The sequence below is a fragment of the Poecilia reticulata genome, chromosome 21 (assembly GCF_904066995.2).
Source record: "Poecilia reticulata chromosome 21, P_reticulata-male-v2, whole genome shotgun sequence".
Classification (NCBI taxonomy): domain Eukaryota; kingdom Metazoa; phylum Chordata; class Actinopteri; order Cyprinodontiformes; family Poeciliidae; genus Poecilia; species Poecilia reticulata.
In genome coordinates, this window is record NC_088850.1 from 20,563,753 (window position 1) to 20,585,681 (window position 21,929).

At 43.7% G+C, this 21,929-nt stretch overlaps 2 protein-coding genes and 1 non-coding gene across 3 annotated transcripts; all 3 read right to left on the bottom strand.

The window, feature by feature from the left end:
- Positions 1 to 1,513: 1,513 nt before the first annotated feature.
- On the bottom strand, positions 1,514 to 20,010 carry clmnb (calmin b). Its single transcript, XM_081602368.1, has 11 exons — positions 19,893 to 20,010; positions 18,091 to 19,464; positions 17,802 to 17,863; positions 17,610 to 17,705; positions 5,989 to 6,072; positions 5,821 to 5,913; positions 5,510 to 5,733; positions 5,235 to 5,428; positions 5,069 to 5,151; positions 3,247 to 4,547; positions 1,514 to 1,797 (listed from the first exon to the last, which is right to left on the bottom strand). The coding sequence occupies exons 2-11, from the start codon at positions 18,158 to 18,160 to the stop codon at positions 1,668 to 1,670; spliced, it is 2,337 nt and encodes a 778-aa protein (XP_081458494.1). The 5' UTR covers positions 18,161 to 19,464; positions 19,893 to 20,010; the 3' UTR covers positions 1,514 to 1,667.
- Positions 20,011 to 20,264: 254 nt separating this feature from the next.
- prkrip1 (PRKR interacting protein 1) lies at positions 20,265 to 21,865 on the bottom strand. Its single transcript, XM_008398207.2, has one exon. The coding sequence runs from the start codon at positions 21,784 to 21,786 to the stop codon at positions 21,211 to 21,213; it is 576 nt and encodes a 191-aa protein (XP_008396429.1). The 5' UTR covers positions 21,787 to 21,865; the 3' UTR covers positions 20,265 to 21,210.
- On the bottom strand, positions 20,545 to 20,821 carry LOC145549860 (small Cajal body-specific RNA 13). Its single transcript, XR_014085712.1, has one exon.
- Positions 21,866 to 21,929: the final 64 nt, after the last annotated feature.

Consider the following 21,929-nt stretch of genomic DNA (forward strand, 5'->3'; position numbering starts at 1 on the left):
CAGTAGTAATGTCTGGTTGTTGATCATGTGACTCGTGTGATGCTAAAGGACCGTTTCCGTAACTGTTTTGCGAAATACGCAAATTTTGACATGACGAGGGAAAAACAAGCCTCAGTTAATCTCACAACATCATACCTGAAAGCATAAAGTGAAACTTCAAAATATCTTAATTAAATTTAGTGGGATTTTTTTCAGTTGTAATGTTGCAGTAAGAAGAAAAAGGCTGTGTTTTTGTTTGTTTGTGAGCTAAAAATTTAAAACTTGATAAACAGTGGCAAATATGCTGATTTGTTCAGAGCGGGTGGACACATTTTTATGCAGCCTCTGGGCCTTTGAATTTACCTAACCTGTTTCCATCACAACATAAGAGACGAAGCGTTATGACAGAGGATCTCAGAGGAAAAACAGAGTTTAAATTGCCTTGTTAAAAAATGTCATTATCTCCTGTTAGCAACTCCAATAAAAGCTGGTATGCATGAAGAGTCCTAGATGTATTATATTATTTCAACATGGTGACAAATCTAGGTGAGTAGCTCATCTATTTAAGATGCTGCCTCAGCTACGGAGAGATGCAGAGCTGAGTTGGATCTCACAAACAGATTTATATGGATATTTCTAATAAACTTCTAACTTCAGGTAGAAACATGCCAATTTCAGATGCCTATGAACCGTTTAGGCATTCATTGTTCATCAAACAAAGAACTGTTCTCCTCCTTATTTATTATTAGAGGTACAAATAACTGTCCCAATAATAGTTTCATCAAAAACAATTCTCACCATTTTTCCATTTACAACTGCATTAAAAATAAATTTACTGCACAGCTTTTTACAACATGAGTGCCGATACATTTCCGCCTCCACGCCCCATGTTATAAATTTGGATCTCTATAGGAAGATAATGTGGTTGATTATAGGTTTAAATGACTATTAAGTTATGCAGAAAAAACAAAGTTTCTTTTACTAATTGCCTCGTTAAATATTATCAATATAATCTCAGGATTGGAACTAAACAGCAGGTCATGTTGGATTCTCAGCAGACAACCAAAAGCTCTGGCGTTGATGTGCAGCTCCTGTAATGCTGCAATGCCACCACGTGGTGGGTTATGGCGACTGTGGCTGTGTGGGTAGAGTACTCATCTTGCGATCGGAAGGTTGTAGGTTCGATTCCAGCTTTCTCCTGCCACATGTTGATGTGCCCCTGGGCAAGGCACTTAACCCCAAATTGCCTACCAAGCTGCATATCAGTGTATAAATGTGTGAGGGTGAATGTGACTCTAGTGTAAAGCGCTTTGAGTGGTCAAACATGATTGGATAAAGCGCTATATAAGTTCAGTCCATTTACCATTTATGTCAACTACATCTGAAAGATTTCATTTTTTCCAGGAAATGTCCCCCTCCGCCCCTAACATAAAAGATGTTCTGGTCATTTAAGCAGCAGCAATTGCTTTGAGAACACTAGAAATCAATATAATTAAGCAGATTATTAGAAATGATTACCACAACTAAGACAGTGTTAAACATAATCTAATCCTCCAATGTGACCTTGAAGGAAATTTAATGAACCGGAAGAAAAGCCAGGCCAGCCATAGAGTTTCTGTTTGACCCCATTAGAGGAAACTGGCCTAATTAATCATGTTTTTGATGCGAGGATGTACAGCCAAGTTCACTCAGAGGTACGTCTGAGGCAGGATGAGGTAGCAGTAGAGCAAGATCCACAGGAGCAGCAGGACCTCCAGCTCTAATGGGGTTGAGTTACAGCAGGCTGCTATAGACTGAAGACTGAATCCTCCATTGTTCCTGGAATGCAGATAAACACAGGAGAGCTCCATTAGGGCTTTGTATGTTTCATTTCATGTATTGCATTCAGAGAAAGAACACAAAACAGGACCGAATGTCTGGTTTGGATGAGTGAAGCAGTTGAGTTGACAGGACAATTTTCCCCTTTGCTGTCTCATCCCCACATTTTGACCCAGTGCATCCCTTTCTACTTCCATTTCCGTTCAACCAACGATTCCATTACAATGTGCCTGAGGCACTGTGTATCACTGTATTTCTCTTTTTTTGATTTATGGAGCTAAATGGTCAAAAGGAAATCCTGTAATCACATCTATGATTTAATTTTGTGCTATATTCTTCTCTTAAAGCTTTTTTTCAGGGTCATTGCGTGGCATAGTGGGTAGAGCGGGGTATGCGGAGGCCATAGTCATTCCCAAGGTTGCCCTGGGTTCAATTCCCAACCTATGTACCTTTGCCGCATGTCTTCCCCACTTCTCTATGCCTCCTTCCTGTCTACATACTGTGAGAAAAATGGAAAAAGCCGTTAGTGCTATTCAAAAATTAATTTTATATATAAAAAAAAGACTTCTTATTCCACCCTAGCCTAGCTCCTTCTTCTATGCTTTGCTTCATACAGGGAGTCTAAACTCTTGGCTATTGAGAAACGATTGCTTGCTGGAGGTGTGGACTGTGCTGAAGTTTCAAATGGCTGGGTCGGATTTTACCCAATGTGCCAGCTGGATGAGAAACTTACCAGAAATTGCTTGTTCCTGTAACCAACCGTGTGGGGAGTAAGTAGGGCTAAGGCAACAAGGTGTTATTCCTCTTGGTCTGACTTTAATTGCTCGATATTTGGAAGTGTGGCCAACATGTACTGAATGGCTTCGTTCATTTCTTCTGTTACCATTGTTTGACTGCAAAACGTCTTCCTGGCAGATAGCAATTGATGCAACATTCTACGGCGGACAACTTGTTGTACCAGATAAAAACAAAGCAAGCAAAGATAAAATGATACAAGTGGGATAAGGGACAAGCGCCTGATTGAACATTAAGCATTTTTAAGCAACTTGCTGTACGTTGTTATGAGAATTCCAAATTATTTCTAAATCATTCTTGTCAAAGCTGTCACTGTTACATTGCTGTTCTTGGGGCAGATTCCTTGGCGTTTTCTGTGATCTGGTCTATACTGCTGTTATACCGTCTGCAGACACAATCCTTTGGAAACACCATGACTCAAACTTTCTCCTGAGCATATTTTGGTGTCTCTGTCCTCTTTGCTTAAGAGCTCTGTGAAATTTAACGCCAGTTACCATGTCGCTTGGAGGTGTTTTATATTCATACTACAATAATTTCTCACGTAATCACAAAGATTTACCCCTGCAGAGGGTGGGAATTCAGACTTTTGATCAGGCACAAGGGAGATTAGGACTTATCAAGAGGTTAAGTGTGTGTGCAATGATGAATCAGTACCATAATGACTGAGAAGACGCCCTGCAGGCCACAGTCCGACTGTTGTCGCCCTCATGGACGTCATCAGGAAGGCTTTTGGTGGTAGTTCTCTGATCTGCTTTCAGATCCTTGAGCCTGCTGATCATAGGTTCCTGTTTCCTCCAGTCTTCTGTTTGAAAGAACCCGTAATCAGATGATTTCATTAGATGACCAGCTTCCTTCATTTTCACTTCAGCTCCACAGCCCGTGTTGCTAATTGTGGCCCCATTTGTATTCAGGATGTTAAAACCAGCATCTTCTGAGGATATTTTTTCTGCTGTTTTATCATTGAAACTTTGTAATTTCTCATGTTTCCGACTTCCTGTGTCTTTCTTCTCGACACAAGCTTCCTCCATCTCATTTCGTTCCTTTAGATCCTGCCCTTCCTTTAATCTTCCCAAATCTTCCCCCACTGTTCTCTCTCTTGCAAGTCCCAAATTTCCAGAGAGCTCTGCTCGTCCGTCCTCAGCATATTTCCAACTTGCAACTTCAAAAATACTTGCTTTTACTCCACCATCTTGAACTTTGTCAAACTCATCTTTCTCTTTACTATCACTCTCCATCCTTTTGTTGCTTTCTTTCTCAGTGTAAGTGTCTCTGTTTGTTCCTCTCTGGGCCTCTGGCTCCAAGTCAAACACAGCCCTGTTGTTTGTCGTCTCTCTAAGGATACTTTTGATCTTGTCCAAATCCAACTTTCTGTTTGCCCTGAGATCTCCTTCTTGTTTATGTCTGCCTCCGTTAAACATCCCTAGCATTTCCAGATGTTTCGACTCTTCCTCCATCTCCTCGGCTGTTTCCTCTTCTACTTTTGGCACTTGTCTTTTCGATGGATTACTTGGTCGGAAAACATCTTTATTCAGATCCAGGATGTAGCTGTAGGCGTCCTCTTCGTCTGAATCCAATGCCGACAAGCTGTAGATTCCTTCTTCGGAGCTCTGGGAAACGAGGCTTCTCTTACCATAGCCTCGATCCAAACTCTTATCCATCCACGATCGGATATCCTGGTTGGCTATGCTTGCTTCCAGTGGACTTGGTGGCTCTAACGTTCTTTGAGTAAACGGAAAGGAAGTTTCAGGGCTTCCACTCATGTTGGAGTTCTGGGCTCTGGAAGTCTCTGAAGATTTCCTGGACCATTGTCTCCACAGTCGTTGCGCATCACTTTTCTCAAAGGTTCTGAGCAGAGCTCGGGCTTCTGGGTCGTCAGCCAGCATTTGTCCAAGGCCGACTGGTTCCAGAGACGCAAAGCTGGGAATCTCGTGAAACTCAAAATGTGCCATGTGATCCTGTAAGATGAAGCAAAGTCACATTTTTGCGTGTTTGGAAATGCTTATGATTCTGTGATGTAAAAGCACATTTTGAGTCATGTGATGGTGGCAATGATGGATTTTTATTTTTATTATTGTTCTGTGGCTTGGATAAGATGACTGAATACAGAATTTCACAATGAATTCAACTCCTCAAGGAACAGAGAATAGGTTGGAAACTTTTTTGGGAGATTCCAGGCCTAGTTCCTCAAAAAAAAAAAAAAAATGTTGATGGTTTTTAAGAATATTGTACAGTTCACTAGAAATGAATAATGTTGTATAATGACTAAAAACGATTTTTCTTAGAACATACCAGATCCAAAAATTACCTTGTCCTTTCTTTTACTACAAATTTGGATAAAGGTGATAGGTGGTCGTCTTATGGTGTTATATTAGGCTGTTCCCTATGTAATGTATGTGTGTGGAGAATCAGCTTTTCTAAAAAAAAAAGATAGATGTTCAAGTCAAGTGTATTTCTCTAAGTGTCAAACTGTGCCGACCTCATCTGTGACCGAATGATCCCCCAGGAACATCGACAGGTATGTTATGATGGACTGCTCGTCCGGCGAGGCGCACGCCACGTCTGTAAGGAAGAAAATAATCTATTCTTCATGTTACTGTGGTAACCATTGAGACTTCTTATGATGTCTTCATTCTGGTTTTTACCCTCAGGCTCCAGCAGAGGGGGTACATCCAAACACTGATGAGCCAGCATGAAGGCCTGGTGGAGATTTTCCTTTGGTTCCTTGGACAAGCTCGCCCTCAGGTTGACCAGGTCCGGGTTTATGGACTTAATCAAAGCCAGGAAAGCCATTCCACTCCTCCAGCTGGCCCCGAAGTCATCCACATCCACGCCGTACCTGCAAATTCCTGTATATCTTCAAACATTTGTGGACAATTTTATTTTTTTTCCCACTCATCGAGCTTGGACGCAGGCTTACTTTGAAGTGCATCTTTGGACCCAGTGCAGGAGAGTCTTGATGGCTTTGCTGTGGTACTTTGGCTCCCTTTCAGCCTTTTTCCCTTTCCTAGGCAGAGTGTTGCAGGAGTAGCTGTCATTGTCACTGGTTTGAGATGAGAGGTCACTGGCAGGGTAGGCGCTCAGCGATAAGGAGGACAGGCTGGAGGATAAATGTCTCTGCAGGCCTCCTGTTGCCTCCTTCACCTGTTTGGTTTCCCATAAAAGGCCAAGAGACAAACTATAGTGTACATGAAAATATCAGGCGGATAATGAAGGTACCCAGTTGCTCACCTGGAAGTGGAGGATAATGTTCCAGACGAGGTTGAGGACAACAGAAGGCAGTCCATCAGCGATGCCGGAGGCGTCGATGCCAAGAAGCTTCACCTGGGGGACAACACTGCTGTCAGTGAGTGGATTACAATGAACCTGGTTGTACTGAACTGATGAGCGAATCCTCACATGTCTGTCGTCCAAGAAAGCTAGGGCCTTGGAGATGTTGTTCAGTCTGAAAATGCGATGAGATGAAGACCTGTACCTGTAAAGCTAACATGGAAGTGACAGTGTGAAGAGGAAAATATAAAAGTAACCAAACCTCCTGAATTCTTACACAATATATCTCATTAGAGCTGTAAACTTCATTGTATTTTATTAAGATTTTACAAACCTGGCCCCCCTTACTTTGATATCCCTGAAAGAAATCCTGTGCAATCATTTAGGAAATAGTCTGCAGCTCCTCTGTGAAGGGCTCAGAGGTTTATTAGAGAGCAAACAGCATCATGAAGACCACAGAAGATGGGATATTGTTTTATGTTTTGTTTTATGTTACAATACAACATCCCAAGCTTAGAACATCTCACCAGTGGTCTGATCAGTCCATATACTGTAAATAAGACAACTTATGGAAGAGAGACAAGAAGAAAGCTGTTTCTGGTAGCCTGGCCATTGTCTTTTAACTTGATTCTCGTTTCCCTTCAATGCTCCGTCTGAGATTTCTCCCATTGAACTCGATTTAAATGTAGAATATCAAGTGGACCAATCAACAAACAGAAGTTATAAACGATGACTTTGATTTCCTGTGCTGTTTTAGAATTGTATTCTGCCTGTGGTTGTAGTTTGGCAATGACAGCAGAGGAAGTGAACAGAGATGTTCAGTCTGGGTTTGCCCTACTACTGACAAATGTAAGTTGGAGCAAGAGAAATGTTTAGGACATTTTATTGCTGGCAAAGATGCCGTTCACTTTTGTCAATTTCACAGTGTAGTTTCCTTCACGGTTGAGTTCACACAGTACATGTGGTCAAACGTTCGTGATTGTTGAAAAACAAATCCAATCGTTTAAAATTTCAACAAATTTGAACAAACTCGCATTTTTCGGTTGTATCACAATTTGTGTATTTCTCAAAACTGCAATGGAAGCACTTTTTTTCCATCACTCGAGTCACATGATCAACAACCGGATGTTGCCTGCCTGCCTGCCTGCCTGCCTGCCTGCCTGCCTGCCTGCCTGCCTGCCTGCCTGCCTGCCTGCCAGCCAGCCAGCCATCCATCCATCCATCCATCCATCCATCCATCCATCCATCCATCCATCCATCCATCCATCCATTTTCTTTACACCCTTGTCCAGGAGTGAAAGTAAGGGGGTACGGCAGGGTACTGCGTACCCCTAAAAGATTTAGCGGGGGTACACAGTACCTGCAAGAGAGGGGAGCGGCTGTCTGCTAAAAATCAGTGGGTTCACTGTGCAGCCGTTGAGTGCGCCCACTAATCAGCCGTGACTTAGTTTTTCAAGAACAATCCAAAACACGACTTAATCAGGTAATAAATAGCCTCCCCCACCCAAATTTCTTATAGTTTCTGAACTGTTTGTGCTTTCCTAGAGCAGCGGTGCCATACGTCGATCGCGGAGGGTTTTGAGTCGATCTCGGCAGGTGACAAATTGAACGCCGCCAGTACGCTGAGAGCAGCACATCCTCCTCTGACTCCTTATCAAAACTTTCATAATTTTATTAAAGAACAACAACAACAAAACGTTTTCAAATTATTGACCCATCAAAAAAAATAATCTCAGTGATTATTGTTTCAACAAGGTGTTGCGCAATTATGTGCATTTCGGTTCCATTTCCAAAATAACTAGCAGAGCAGGAGTTTAAAATGAACTAATATGTATTTTTTTGTTTTGCATAATTAATATGGAAAAAAAATAGTGTTCATATGTTGTATGATAATATATCTTTTATCTGTTTGTGTAGTTGGTAATGTATGTCTGAAAGCTACATGACCATATTAGAGTGATAAAATGTACATTTAAAAACATTTTAAACAACGTGCAAAAATCTTAAATTACGTTTTTTTTCACATTTGGACTCTAAACAGTCAAGTTTTGATGGGTTTAAAAGAGATATTGATAGGTAATGCAAACTTTCTAAAGGCATTTTAAAGTTTTTCTGAAATCGCTTTAAGTTAAGCTTTGTCTTATTGATGTGTGAAAATGGACAGACTCTGTGGTTTAAAGTTATACAAAACAGCTTAGTTTTACTTTGATTTATTTGCTGAAATTGAAAATTTCTAAGAACTTTAGATTTCTGATCTGGCCCTAAATGGAAATGAGTTTGATGCCCCTGAAATATGGGATAAAAACAAGTGAAACATGAACTATTTTGAATGTAAACAATACTAAAGAGTGAGATATTTGGTGGTGGAATGACATCACAGCAAAGGAAGACTCTGTGAAGTCACTGGCAATGAGGTCCGTGATGTCACTGGCGATGAGGTCTGTGATGTCATCAACTGCAGAATTGTATGTAACACAAATTTGCATATTTTTCATTGCTTGCAATATCACTGACCCGTTCAGACATTCGCAAATCTCTTTCCAAGTGACCGTTCAGGTAGTTTACGAAGCAACAATTTTATTGATCGTATTTCGGAGAACATGTCACATCGTACACCGAGATACCAGAGTGGAGTGATGGGGTCCCATCACTCCACGAGAAGGGGAGCCCAGCAAAACCCCGAAGGCCGGTTCCCTCCTGCGGACCCGAACGCCTTTCACGGGACAATCCAACGACTGCGCTCCCTTCTGGAGATGGAGAGAGCCGGAAGATACGAAGACCACCAGAAACTGGCCCACCAGGAGGCAGAACTGGAAGAGCCAAAACTCCTGTTGAAAAGGCAGAAAGCTCTCAAGGAAACTTTCATCAACAAAAACAAAGAGGCAAAGAGGGATCTAGAGAGAGTAGAGAAGTTCAGCGACCCAGCAGTCCTTAACGCTGCGGCCATTGCTTCAAAGGTTAACAACGATGTGAGGTGCAAGAAGAAGAAGTCCTTGAAACAAGACTTTGTGGAGCTAACGGTGGCCCACCTCCTCAGCCAGGAATCATTTGGAGCGGAAATACTGGCTGAGAGGAAGAAAAGTAAGAGCCTCCAAGAAGAACTGGACGAAGTAAAGACTTCCTACAAGGAGCTGCACTCCAGGTATGAAGCTGATGTTTCTCTTTTGAGGCAGGAGGCCGATACACAAAAGATTTGTGAAGAGAAGCTCAGTGAGCAACAACGGCTCCTGGAGAATATGACAGCTGAAAAGGATCACATGATTCAAAAAATGTCCGAAAAGATCGCTATCCTACAAGACCGTGAGAAACTTTTGGAAGAAGAACTGAAGCAGAGCAAACTTTCGTACATTGATCTCATTTGCAAGTATGAGAGCCAGGTTTCAGGAGTGGAAAGAGACATAGAAACATATCGGCAGAAGGTGAACGATGAGAAAGACACCAACCTAAAAACAACGAATGACAACCTTCAGCTTATTAAAAAACTAAGAGCTGAGAAGGAGGAGCTCTCCCAAAAACTGTCGAGAGAGCTTGCGGTTATGCAAAAGATGGAGAAGCTGCTGCTAAGTGACCTTGATCAGCTTCACGTTTTATACGATGAGCTACAAAGTAAGTATAACACAGACATCCTGGGATTACAGCAGCAGCTTAAAACATCGTTGCAGAAGATGAAGAAGCAGGAAACGGCTCTTACAAACAAAGAAATGAAACAGAAGCTTGTTCATGAGTTACACCGCAGGTTTTCTACTATGCTGCACCAGCAAGTAGAAAACCTTGAGCTCCAGGTCATTGAGCAGAGAAAAGCTTATCTTCAGAAGTCGGAGGAGGACGTGGCACTGATCGACAGCCTGAGAACAACGAATGCCGTCCTCCTTGACAACACAGCAAAAGAGATTCAATTCCTGCAAGAGAAGGAAAGAGAGACTCAGGCTGAGTTGGAGATGTTCAAAGCTTTGTACCAGGACCTAACGTGCCGGTATGAATCTGAAGTCACTGCTGTGAAACAGGCTGACAAATACCAGCATGAGATCATTTGTGTGGAAGAGATGGAAAGAGCAAAAGAAGACCTGATGCCTGAAACTCTGAGAGCCAAAAAAGAAGATTTCCAAGAGGAGGAGGAAAACTTCGAGATCCATTTCAGCCTGTTCAGAGCTCTAAGCCAAGAGGTTTCTTCAGAGGAAGAATTCTCAGCAGAAACCTTTCCAGGTTGTTCCTCAGATCTGGAATCTGCAGAAGAAACGGATTTTGATTGTTCTCCCCGTGTTTGCGTGGGTTTTCTCCGGGTACTCCGGATTCTCCCCACATCACCCAAAACATGTCGCTCAGGTCAGTTGGTCACTGTAAATTGTCCCCAAAACAGTTTCAGAAACTCCAGATTGAATGAACCATTTCGCCCTATTCCCTTCGCTGTTCTAGCGGCAGACGGCTCGATGCCCCTACGACACACGGCTCAATGTTTATGCCAACGTATTGATTTCATCCATCCATCCATTTTCTGCCGCTTATCCGGGGTTGGGTCGCGGGGGCAGCAGCTTCAGAAGGGAGGCCCAGACTTCCCTCTCCCCAGCCACTACTTCCAGCTCCTCCGGGGGAATCCCAAGGCGTTCCCAGGCCAGCCGAGAGACATAGTCCCTCCAGCGTGTCCTGGGTCTTCCCCTAGGCCTCCTCCCGGTGGAACGTGCCCGGAACACCTCACCAGGGAGGCGTCCAGGAGGCATCCTTACCAGATGCCCGAGCCACCTCAACTGGTTCCTCTCGACATGGAGGAGCAGCGGCTCTACTTTGAGTCCCTCCCGGATGACTGATCTTCTCACCCTATCTCTAAGGGAGAGCCCAGCCACCCTTCGGAGGAAAGCCATTTCGGCCGCTTGTATCCATGATCTCGTTCTTTCGGTCATGACCCAAAGCTCATGACCATAGATGAGGGTGGGAACGTAGATCGACCGGTAAATCGAGAGCTTCACTTTTTGGCTCAGCTCTCTCTACACCACGACAGACCGGTACAACGCCTGCTTCACGGCAGACGCTGCCCCAATCTGCCTGTCGATCTCCCACTCCCTTCTTCCCTCATTCATGAACAAGATCCCCAGATACTTAAACTCCTTTACTTGAGGCAGGACGACCCCCCTGACCCGGAGAAGGCACTCTACCCTTTTCTGGCTCAAGACCTCGGATTTGGATGCACTGAGCCTCATCCCGGCCGCTTCACACTCGGCTGCGAACCGCCCCAGTGAGAGCTGCAGATCACGTTCCGATCAAGCCAACAGGACCACATCATCCACAAAAAGCAGAGAAGCCATCCTAAGGCCACCAAAACGGATCCCCTATACACCTCGGCTGCACCTAGAAATTCTGTCCATAAAAGTAATTAACAGAATCGGTGGCAAAGGGCAGCCTTGGCGGAGTCCAACTCTCACCGGAAACGAGCCCGACTTACTGCCGGCAATGCGGACCTTACACCGGTCATACAGGGACCTGACAGCCCGTATCAAAGGGCCCGGTACCCCATACTCCCGGAGTACCCCCCACAGGGCCTCCCGAGGGACACGGTCGAACGCCTTCTCCAAGTCCACAAAATACATGTAGACTGGTTGGGCGAACTCCCATGCACCCTCCAGGACCCTGCTGAGGGTGTAGAGCTGGTTCAGTGTTCCACGACCAGGACAAAAACCACACTGCTCTTCCTGAATCCGAGGTTCAACTATCCGACTGACCCTCCTCTCCAGGAGTAATAGACCTTACCAGGGAGGCTTAAGAGTGTGACCCCCCTGTAATTAGAGCACACCCTCCGGTCCCCCTTTTTAAACAGGGGGACCACCAGCCCAGTCTGCCAATCCAGGGGAACTGCCCCCGATGTCCATGCGATATTGCAGAGTCGCATGAGCCAACACAACCCTGCAACATCCTTAAGGAACTCCGGGCGGATCTCATCCACCCCCAGGGCCCTGCCACCGAGGAGCTTTTTGACCACCTCGGCGACCTCGTCCCCAGAGATTGGAGAGCCCAACCCAGAGTCCCCAGGCTCAGCTTCCTCAACAGAAGGCATGTTGGTGGGATTGAGGAGGTCTTCGAAGTATTCCGCCCACCGGCCCACAACGTCCCAAGTTGAGGTCAGCAGCACACCATCCCCACTATAAACAATGTTGGTGCTGCACTGCTTCCACCTCCTGAGACGCCGGATGGTGGACCAGAATCGCCTCGAAGCCGTACAGAAGTCTGTCTCCATGGCCTCTCCAAACTCCTCCCATGCCCGAGTTTTTGCCTCAGCAACAACCCAAGCCGCATGCCGTTTCGTCCACCGGTACCCATCAGCTGCTTCTGGAGTCCCACAGGCCAAAAAGGCCCGATAGGACTCCTTCTTCAGCTTGACAGCATCCCTCACCGAAGGTGTCCACCAACAGGTTCGAGGGTTGCCGCCACGACAGGCACCAACAAGCTTGCGGCCGCAGCTCCGATAGGCCGCCTCGGCAATGGAGGTGCGGAACATGGTCCCCTCAGACTCAATGTCCCCCACCTTCCCCAGAACGTGTTCGAAGTTCTGCCGGAGATGAGAGTTGAAACTCCGTCTCACAGGGGACTCCGCCAGACGTTCCCAGCAGACCCTCACTACACGTTTGGACCTGCCAGGTCTGACCGGCTTCCTCCCCCACCACCGGAGCCAACTCACCACCAGGTAGTGGTCAGTGGACAGCTCCGCACCTCTCTTCACCCGAGTGTCCAAGACATACGGCTGCAAATCCGATGAGACGATGACAAAGTCAATCATCGAACTGGGGCCTAGGGCGTCCTGGTGCCAAGTGCACATATGGACGCCCTTATGCCTGAACATGGTGTTCGTGATGGACAATCTGTGATGAGCACAGAAGTCCAACAACAGAACACCACTCGAGTTCAGATTGGGGGGGCCGTTCCTCCCAACCACGTCTCTCCAGGTCTCACTGTCATTGCCCACGTGAGCGTTGAAGTCCCCCAGTAGAACAAGGGAGTCCCCAGGAGGGGCACTCTCCAGCACCCCCTCTAAGGACTCCAAGAAGGGTGGGTAATCTGAACTGCTGTTTGGCCCGTAAGCACAAACAACAGTCAGAACCCGTCCCCCCACCCGTAGGCGGAGGGAGGCTACCCTCTCATTCACCGGGGTGAACCCCAACGTACAGGCGCCCAGATGGGGGGCAACAAGTATGCCCACTCCAGCCTGGCGCCTCTCACCGTGGGCAACTCCAGAGTGGAAGTACGTTCAGCCCTTCTCAAGGAGACTGGTTCCAGAACCAGAGCCATGTGTCGAGGTGAGGCTGACTATTTCTAGCCGGAATCTCTCAGCCTCGCACACTAGCTCCGGTTCCTTCCCCACCAGAGAGGTGATGTTCCACGTCCCAAGAGCCAGCTTCTGCAGCCGAGGATGAGACCGCCAGGGTCCTCTCCCTCGGCTGCCGCCCATAGCACAATGCACCCGACCCCTTGGCCCCTCCGACAGGTGGTGAGCCCATCAGAAGGGGGACCCACGTCTCCTCTTCGGGCTGAGCCCGGCCAGGCTCCGTGGGTAAAAGCCCAGCCGCCAGGCGCTCGCCATCGTGCCCCACCTCCAGGCCTGGCTCCAGAGTGGGGCCCCGGTGACCCACGTCCGGGCGAGGGAAAACCAAGTCCAAAGTTTGTGTCCATCATAAGATTTAAGAATTTAAAATCTTCTTTTAATTATAATGTTTTCTGTTTCTTTTCACTGTACTTGTGCTTTTATGGTTTGTCCTTTAGTTTTGCCTTTTCTACTCACTTTTTGTATTGAATTGCACTGAATTGCTGCTCGTTATACAGTTTAAATCCGTATTCCAAAACAGACTAGCAAAAGGATCATGCGGTGGCTTTTTCAGGGCGGCTGTGGCTCTGTGGTAGAGTGGTCGTCTTGTGACCAGAAGGTTGTAAGTTTGATTCCAGCTTCCTCAGCCACATGCTGAGTTGCCCCGGGGCGAGGCACTTAGTAGCACGCTGCCCCTTCATGTCAGTGTGTAAATGCGACTGTAGTGTGAAACGCTTTGAGTGGTCAACGTGACTAGCAAGGCACTTCAGTCCATTTACATTTTTTCTTTGATAAATCCTGTTTTTATACAAAACATAAAGCTGATTTAACACGTTTGGACCTTTTCAGTCTGGACCCTGAAGAAGCCCAAACTTGTTACATCTGGTTTGTTTGTTATAAGAAGCAAACAGGTTTTGTCAAAGATAAAAGTTACTGTGTGATCTTTCTGTTAGTCTTTATTTAGAATAACGGATTCAAGATAGTACAACAAACTTAACAAAAAAGTGCAATTTAACATGAAAAACTGTAGGAAAGGGAAAAAAGAAGAACAATCCATCAAAGTATGAAAACAGATGTATTTAATCAGAAATCATTTCTATTTCAGGAAGAAATTGATTCTTAGATGAATAGTTTGTAATAAATATAAAGCTTTTGTGTTGTTGAGCTTGAGTCGGCTGCAGACAACTTTATTCTCCTCCCTCTCATTTTCTCTTTCTTACATAATTAATAGGTTACTAAATACACACATACACACGCACACACACGCGCGCACACACACACATCCCCTCCATGTGCTGCCACCTTATCGTGGTGGTGGGGTTTGAGTGTCCCAGTGATCCTAGGAGTTGTACTGTTGGGGCTTCATGCCTCCCAATGCAGACGGTCCCAGGTGAGGAACCAGACCAAGTGCAGCCCAAAGATCCCTTATGATGAATACGACCGTTGGAAACGGGTTTAGGAATGTCAGACAGGTTTATCTGATGTATTATTCATGCAGGTTTTCAAAAGGCTCCTAGAACAATTGACAAACTTAAATTCAAACCGGATCTGCAAATTGTCACAAAACTTGATAGCAAAACCTTCATGTTTTTGGTTGAAGTTAATTTGAAATCCCATTCTGGTTGGAGAAATCCTATAAAACAAATCTTAGACTGCAAAAACACAAAATATTACCTCATACATTTTGTACGAGGTAATACAAAATATTACTTGTTTTGCAGGTAATATTTCTGCAAAAACACAAAATATTACCTCGTATTATCTTAGTACGCTTAAAAAGACTAAAATAACTTAAAAATAAATTTTTGCAAGAAATATGAGCTTATTTTAAGTAAATAATTCCTTAATATTGATGACAATATTAGGGAATATTGTCATCAACATTCTGGTTTTGAGCATTTTTAAGTGACTTGTCTCCATTTCGTTACCAGGTGGCGGTAGAGCACTCCTTGTGAAGAATCACCATGACAACACGCGTTCTTAAAGCCGACGCAGACAGGATACATTTACTAACTTTAGGACTGTAAAAAGGAATCATATGAACCTTTACAGGGGTGGTGAAAGTAAAGGGGAAAGTAAAGATTTAGCGGGGGTACGCAGTACCTGGTAAGAGAGAGGAGAGGCTGTCTGCTAAAAATCAGTGGGTTCACTGTGCAGCCGTTGAGTGCGACCACTAATCAGCCGTGACTGATTAGTTTTTCAAGAACAATCCAAAACACGACTTATTCAGGTAATAAATAGCTTCCCCCCAAAATTTCTTATAGTTTCTGAGCTGTTCTTTGTTAGAGCAGCGGTGCCACACGTCGATCGCGGAGGGTTTTGAGTCGATCTCGGCAGGTGACAAACTGAACGCCGCCAGGACGCTGAGAGCAGCACGTCCTCCTCTGACTCCTCATCAAAACTTTCATAATTTTATTAAAGAACAACAACAACAAAAAGTCAACAAAACGTTTTCAAATTAAAGACCCAACAAAAATAATAATCTCAGTGATTATTGTTTCAACAAGGTGTTGCGCAATTCTGTGCGTTTCGGTTCCATTATCAAAATAACTAGCAGAGCAGGAGTTTAAAATGAACTAATTTCTCATCCTAGTGAGGATGAGAAATTTTGGTTTTAAAATGCCCATGTGTTCGGAATCGATGTGAGAAACATTTCATTTTCTCTTTGACAAGCTTCGCTGTATTCGGGGAAGCGCATATTAATGATCGCAAAATAAATATCAAGCCTGAAAACCCGATCTTGTAACGGACTAAATGTTTTTAACGTAATCTCTGGTCGGCTTGAGGAGCGAGCGGTTGCCACGGCAACAGGTACACTTAAACGACAAAGAGAGAGAGAGAGAGAGAGAGAGAGAGAGAGAGAGAGAGAGAGAGAGAGAGAGAGAGAGAGAGAGAGAGAGAGAGAGTAAAAAGGTGCGAGTGGTTTAGAGTTGATCACCTGTTCGGGTTGTTTTACCTTTGCTGTGGCTCATTACAGCCGCTGTAGTTTCTGAACGTCCTACATACGACAAACTTGAACTAATTATCTTGTTCGTTTGTTACGTCATTCACAACAAACATCAAACACGGTAAATATGTTTCATTAAGTATTAAACAAACAAATAGCTTCTACCACGATAATTATGTGAAATTAAATTGTCTAATTCAAAAATAATAGTTTTATTGCTGTCTGGGATCTTGCTTTGAGCTCAGACTCTAAGAGGCTTTTTCCTCTATCAATTTTTTTTTTTTCCTTCTTATTTAGTGGAAATATTGATGTTGATTAGACTTAATGATAACCTTTTTCAACCTTTATAGCTCCACTGTTGAAAATGAGAAGCTAACATTCACAAATGACAGTGAAATTAAATCTGGTTTGAGGTGATTCCTCTGGAACATCCATCCATCCATCCATCCATCCATCCATCCATCCATCCATCTTCTTACACCCTTGTCCTTTTGGAGGAAAAATATCCCAACTTCACAAGATGAGCTTTAACCTAACAGAGCTCTGTGGTTCCTCCTATCAGTATGAGATTCAGGGTGAGGAGGCATCATGTTAGGAAGAGAAGTGGAAGCTGCAGGATCTTCAGAACAAACAGGTCATGATGCTGGTCTACTGATTATTCCTCTCTCTGGACACAGGATCAATAGAACCAGTTTAAAAGCTAAAATGAATGGTTATATGCCAGACATGGAAAACTGGGATGCACTCCATGCCATGATGTTCAGAATTTAGGTCTCATGGCATCTCAAAGTGTCAACATTGCAGCCAGTGGGGCTAAGGGAAATACAACTCCATTCTGTAACAATGCAAGAGCTACCCATTCTTTATTTCTTTACAAAAAAATTAATCAGCACAGAAATTCCAAAGCACCCAAAGGAGCAGTTTTACTTTTGTCATAGTACCCCCAAGAATTTAAAACTACTTTCACCCCTGCCCATGTCCCCTTGTGAGGTCAGGAGGGTTGCTGGTGCCTATCTCCAGCTAACGTTCCGGGCGAGAGGCGGGGTCACCCTGGACAGGTCGCCAGTTTGTCACAGGGCAACCAGATGTTACTACTGGTGGAAGAGATAAAGAAGACAACAGGAAGGGGTGGGAAGACAATGGCGCAGCATGTTTTTTAATGACTTATTGCATGAGTAAATGTATTCCTGTGTAACTTTAATTGTGTTTCTTATTTAATGGAAACAAAGCAATTGTGTTTTTTCAACACTAGTGGAATATCGACAAAGTTTTGTGCACATTTGTAAGGGAGACACATCTTGTGACAGACTTGACACCAAAAGAAAAGATTGAATTCATTTAAAACATACAACTGGAGCTAAAGTGGAAAGTGGCAAGATGTGAACTCAGTCTGAGTGAAGCAAAAATATTGAACTTTATACACCCCTAATTTGTGACGCTCTATTCCAACAACTGTTTTTTTTTTGTGTGTGTGTTTTTTTTATGGTTTCGAGATTAAAAAAGTGAGGGAGTTCTTACTAGTTTGCAGCCAGACAGCTCCTCCAGGAGCGCCATGAGCATTCTGCCATCCTGAATGTCTGTGAACAGATCGGAGACTGCAAGGGGAGGATTTCGCTGGAAATAAAGAGAAACAAAAGCTTTTGTGGATAATCATTTTTATTGTAAAAAAAAAAGTGCTTTGGAGTGAAAGTCTTGTGGTTCCTGCCTTACTTTTTGCAAGAACACATTCATCCATCTGGTAAAAGTTCTCTTCTGCGTAGCTTTCGTCCTGTCTGGGAGAGGAAAAGCGGGACACAGTGCAACCATGGTAATAAAACGTTTCCAAAAAACAACTTTGAGAAGACGACACCTCTAACCAATGAAAACATGGCAGGTGATTGAGCAACCAGGTGGTACAAAGCCTGTAACATGGATGAAATCTACTGAAAAATAGCAACAAGTAACCTTTTTGATTAAAGGATATTTAGCTAACCTTAAGGATCACTAAAACACATCATACCTTGAGGCTGCCCATTGTGATCATTGATCGCCGTTGCTGCTTTGCTCTGTGGATCCAGTAAGTCCTGCATTCTCAGTCACTCTTTTTGCTCAAGATCCATTGTGGAGATAAAAGAGGTGCCTACAGCCGAACATATCCGCAGTCTTCTCTGAGACTTCCTCATATAAAGAAGGACTGAAGTGAGGCAAAGTGAGGCAGCATAGCTTGCTCCAGCACGCCCAAACCTCCCACCGAGCAGACTCCCTGCTATTGGCCGGCAGCGGTCCACAGAGTCGTATTTGTAGCGGCACTTGCCAGATTTCACTGGGTCTTTGCGTGGGACAAAAACTACAATCAGCTGGTTTCACTGTGCTTCATCACATACCAGGAATTAGGACTTACACAAGAATTTGATCTCTGATTTATTACCTTTTAGTTACCGGATTCTGTTTGAGCATGTTCATAACAATCTGGAGAATTAGCAGGCGTGGACATTTTTTAAGCGCCTTAAAAACAAGGTGCATTCGCCAGCGAACAGAATTTCTTGGGTATTTAATTATGCGAAGAAAAATCGATGCATGTTGCTAATAGCAACAGTTCTGGAAGATGTCTATACCTATTTATCTACTGGGGGATTTTAGTAGGAAACTGTATAGTAATAATAATAATAATCGAATAATTCACTACACAATCATTTAAATCTCAGGTCGTGAAACCACCATCCTAATGTGATCTTCACAAATCAAAGATTCACTTAGAGGTTATTTTATGAAGGATCTCAGTAAAAAATAGCTGCTATTGCTGTCTGAGCTATATCAAAACTTGTTCATGACAAAATTATTTTTACCAAGACATCTCAGTTTAGGTGTGATTTATAAGAGTGGCTCCTAAAATTGGTTACTTAACAAAGGGATACCCCAAGGCTGTGCTTTTGGCTCTTTTAATGTTTTATGTAAAGAAGCGACTGAAAAGTTCCTTCATTCAACCACGTCTAAATCACAACGTCTCAGTGGTGCCACTAACTAACAGAGGAGACGAGTCAGCTATGTGGAGGCTGACACCCTGATGTCTCAACTAACGCATAGAAATTTATTTCAACTTGAAATGTTCACATCATCATTAGAATAATAGTACAAGGCTGGTTATGTTTTCATTTTGTCCGCGCTGGATTGAAATGTTTGCAGTATTTAACAACTTGAGGTTTTGTCCGAGATGTGGTCGTTTTGAAAGTCAGAAGCCCAAGAGTTCTGGGAACAAGTCATTTAGGAGATGTGTTAATAATGTGGAGCAAAGATGGGTCTGAATGGTTCACCAGTCTCAGTTAAATATAATTATGGAGAATTATTCACATTTTTTTCGTGATTGATGCCCAGTTTCTATTAGCTGTGTGTACATCTACCTTATCTTCCCAGTTGGCATGAGGAAAACACATAAGTCACAATAGAAACCCATGTTTGGTGTTTGACTCAGGCTCAAACTAATTCTGTTTGCTCCCTAAAGTCCTTTAACAAACAAACATCTGTGGTCCAAACAGAATAATTGGATTTATGGTATAATTAAGTGCATGTGCAACAGGTCGCAATCAATTTTATTTATTGTTAGGAGAGAAAAAGGGCTTTTTATTTATTTTTTAAACTGTTTTAAAACACATCAAACCAAACATTTGTTGTGTTTTATGAGAATGTGGCAAAATCTAAAGTTCCAATGTATATGCAGTCATATTTACGACAAAGCCTTTGGATAATTATACATCAAAGAAAAAATAATGTGGTTATGGAGAACATTTCCACCAATAAAACTCTAATTTCTAACTTAATTTGGACATTATCTTAGGTTGAAAAACTCATAACTTTGGGGGAAAAGGTGAAATTTTCATCTTTAAAATACATAACTATGATTTTAAAACTGACATTGTAAAATCAGAAATTTGTAATCTCAATTATATTCAATAACTTTGAATACTATTGAAAAGTTCATTAATTTCAGTAATTCAATTCACTAAATGAATCACATTATATAGGTGAAACACACACAAACTGATTTTTTTTAGCTTTTATTTCTCTTAATTTTACAGCTGACAAAAACATTTTTATAGCATTTATTTAATCCAGAAATCCAGGCTTAGTAAAGACAATTATTAATACTTGCTTAAAGATTGTTATATTCATATAGTATGATTAAACTGACAACCCTCATCAGTAATTATATTCTGATTTATTGAATATGACTGCACATCACAAGTATATCAAGAAATCTTCTAAATACTCTCTCAAATCTTATCCCTTGGGACCAAAACAAACCTCAATGCAGGACACAGTTAAAGGAAGTTTCACCACAAAACGATGCCGACACAAACCTCTTACTTTGTTTAAACTGTGGAGCAGCTTCCATTTCTACGCTGAAGCAAATACACCTTTAAAAAAAAAAATGCTGTGTATGAATTAAAGTCTGAGTAATGATGGGGTATTAAACTATTACTGTGACAGCGGACAGTGTTTGGCAGGAAAAGCTTCCCCTGGCCCAAACAATATCTGGCTGCCTGGTTTTTACTCTACCTGCCTCAAGAAAGGTGGCGGCCACTGAGCCGGACCGCCTCCTCCGTGGGAAGCAGGAAGTCTGTCCAAGGAACATCGCACGTGGGACTCCCAAGCCTGCGGAAGCCACGCCTTTTCATCCTGAGATGCTTTCTGCAGCCTTGCTGTTCCCACGGGTGATGGAGGTCACCAGGGGCCGATCGACAAGGCGGCAAAGACACGCAGACATGAACAACCTTAAGGAAAAGCTCATTTCGAATGAAGAAGAGTGTGCAGCACACATAATAATCCCCCATCCACTTCTTGAGTGCAATATAGAATGGAAACATAGAATTAAAGTTTTTTTTTTTATTAAAACAAAACATGAGGACACAATTTAGTCAAAACCCAACAGCTTAACATTTTTGTGAGTGTGATCACGTGTCCAAACCGAATCAAGTGATTGGCTAAACTCCACTCAGGAAGTTCTGAATTTAACAGTAAAACGGATCCAGTCAATACGTTTCTCCATCTACTGATTCAATCAACCATTTATGGTTAAGAGTTAAGTTGCTCTTCGGGCATAGAGACCAGGCTAACCTCTGCCATTGTACTTTCATATGGTTGTTCATTTCCTGCCCATGATGAAGCTCGGGGTCTCAGCGTCGTCCTCTTTTTCCTCTTCTTTCCCACTCTCCTCCTTCCGTTCTTCCTCTCCACTACTGTCAGAGTCATTGTCTCCATCTTTTTTCTCCTTCCCCTCCGTCTTGGCCTTCTTTGCCAACAGCTTCTTCATCTTCATCTTTTCTCGCTTCTTCCTTCGCTTTGCCGTTCGCTCCTCGGCCTCCAGTTGGTTCTGCTCCAGTTTCTCGAGGTAGTCGACGTCTTTGCCCTGCTTCTCTGCCATTTTGTCCAGAAAGTCCTGCCGCTGGTATTCTCTCCGGCGCAGGTGGCGGTAGACGTGAAACTCCCCGCTGCCTGCGCCCGCGCTGGAGCCCATCACGTCCCGGACGAACTCCGGCGGCGCTCGCGGGGCCCACTCCTTCGGCCGCTCCGGGATAGGAGCGACTTTGTCGGGGTTCCGCATGAGCCGCTCCAGCTTCAGACGTTGTTCCTCTGCCGGGGTCTTGGGGAGTATCAGCGGCTGAGCTTCTTTCCCCCCAGATTTCCCCGGTTTGTTATTTTTATGCGTCTGCGCCGCCATCTTTAGTTGCTATTGAGTTCTTCCGTTCTGCCCTGTTCACCCCGGAAGCTCTTAAAAGCTCCATGAATGACTTTTAAAAAATGTTTAATTTCTTCTCTTTTTTTTAGCCAATACATTATAAAGCACACGAATGCAAATGTGGC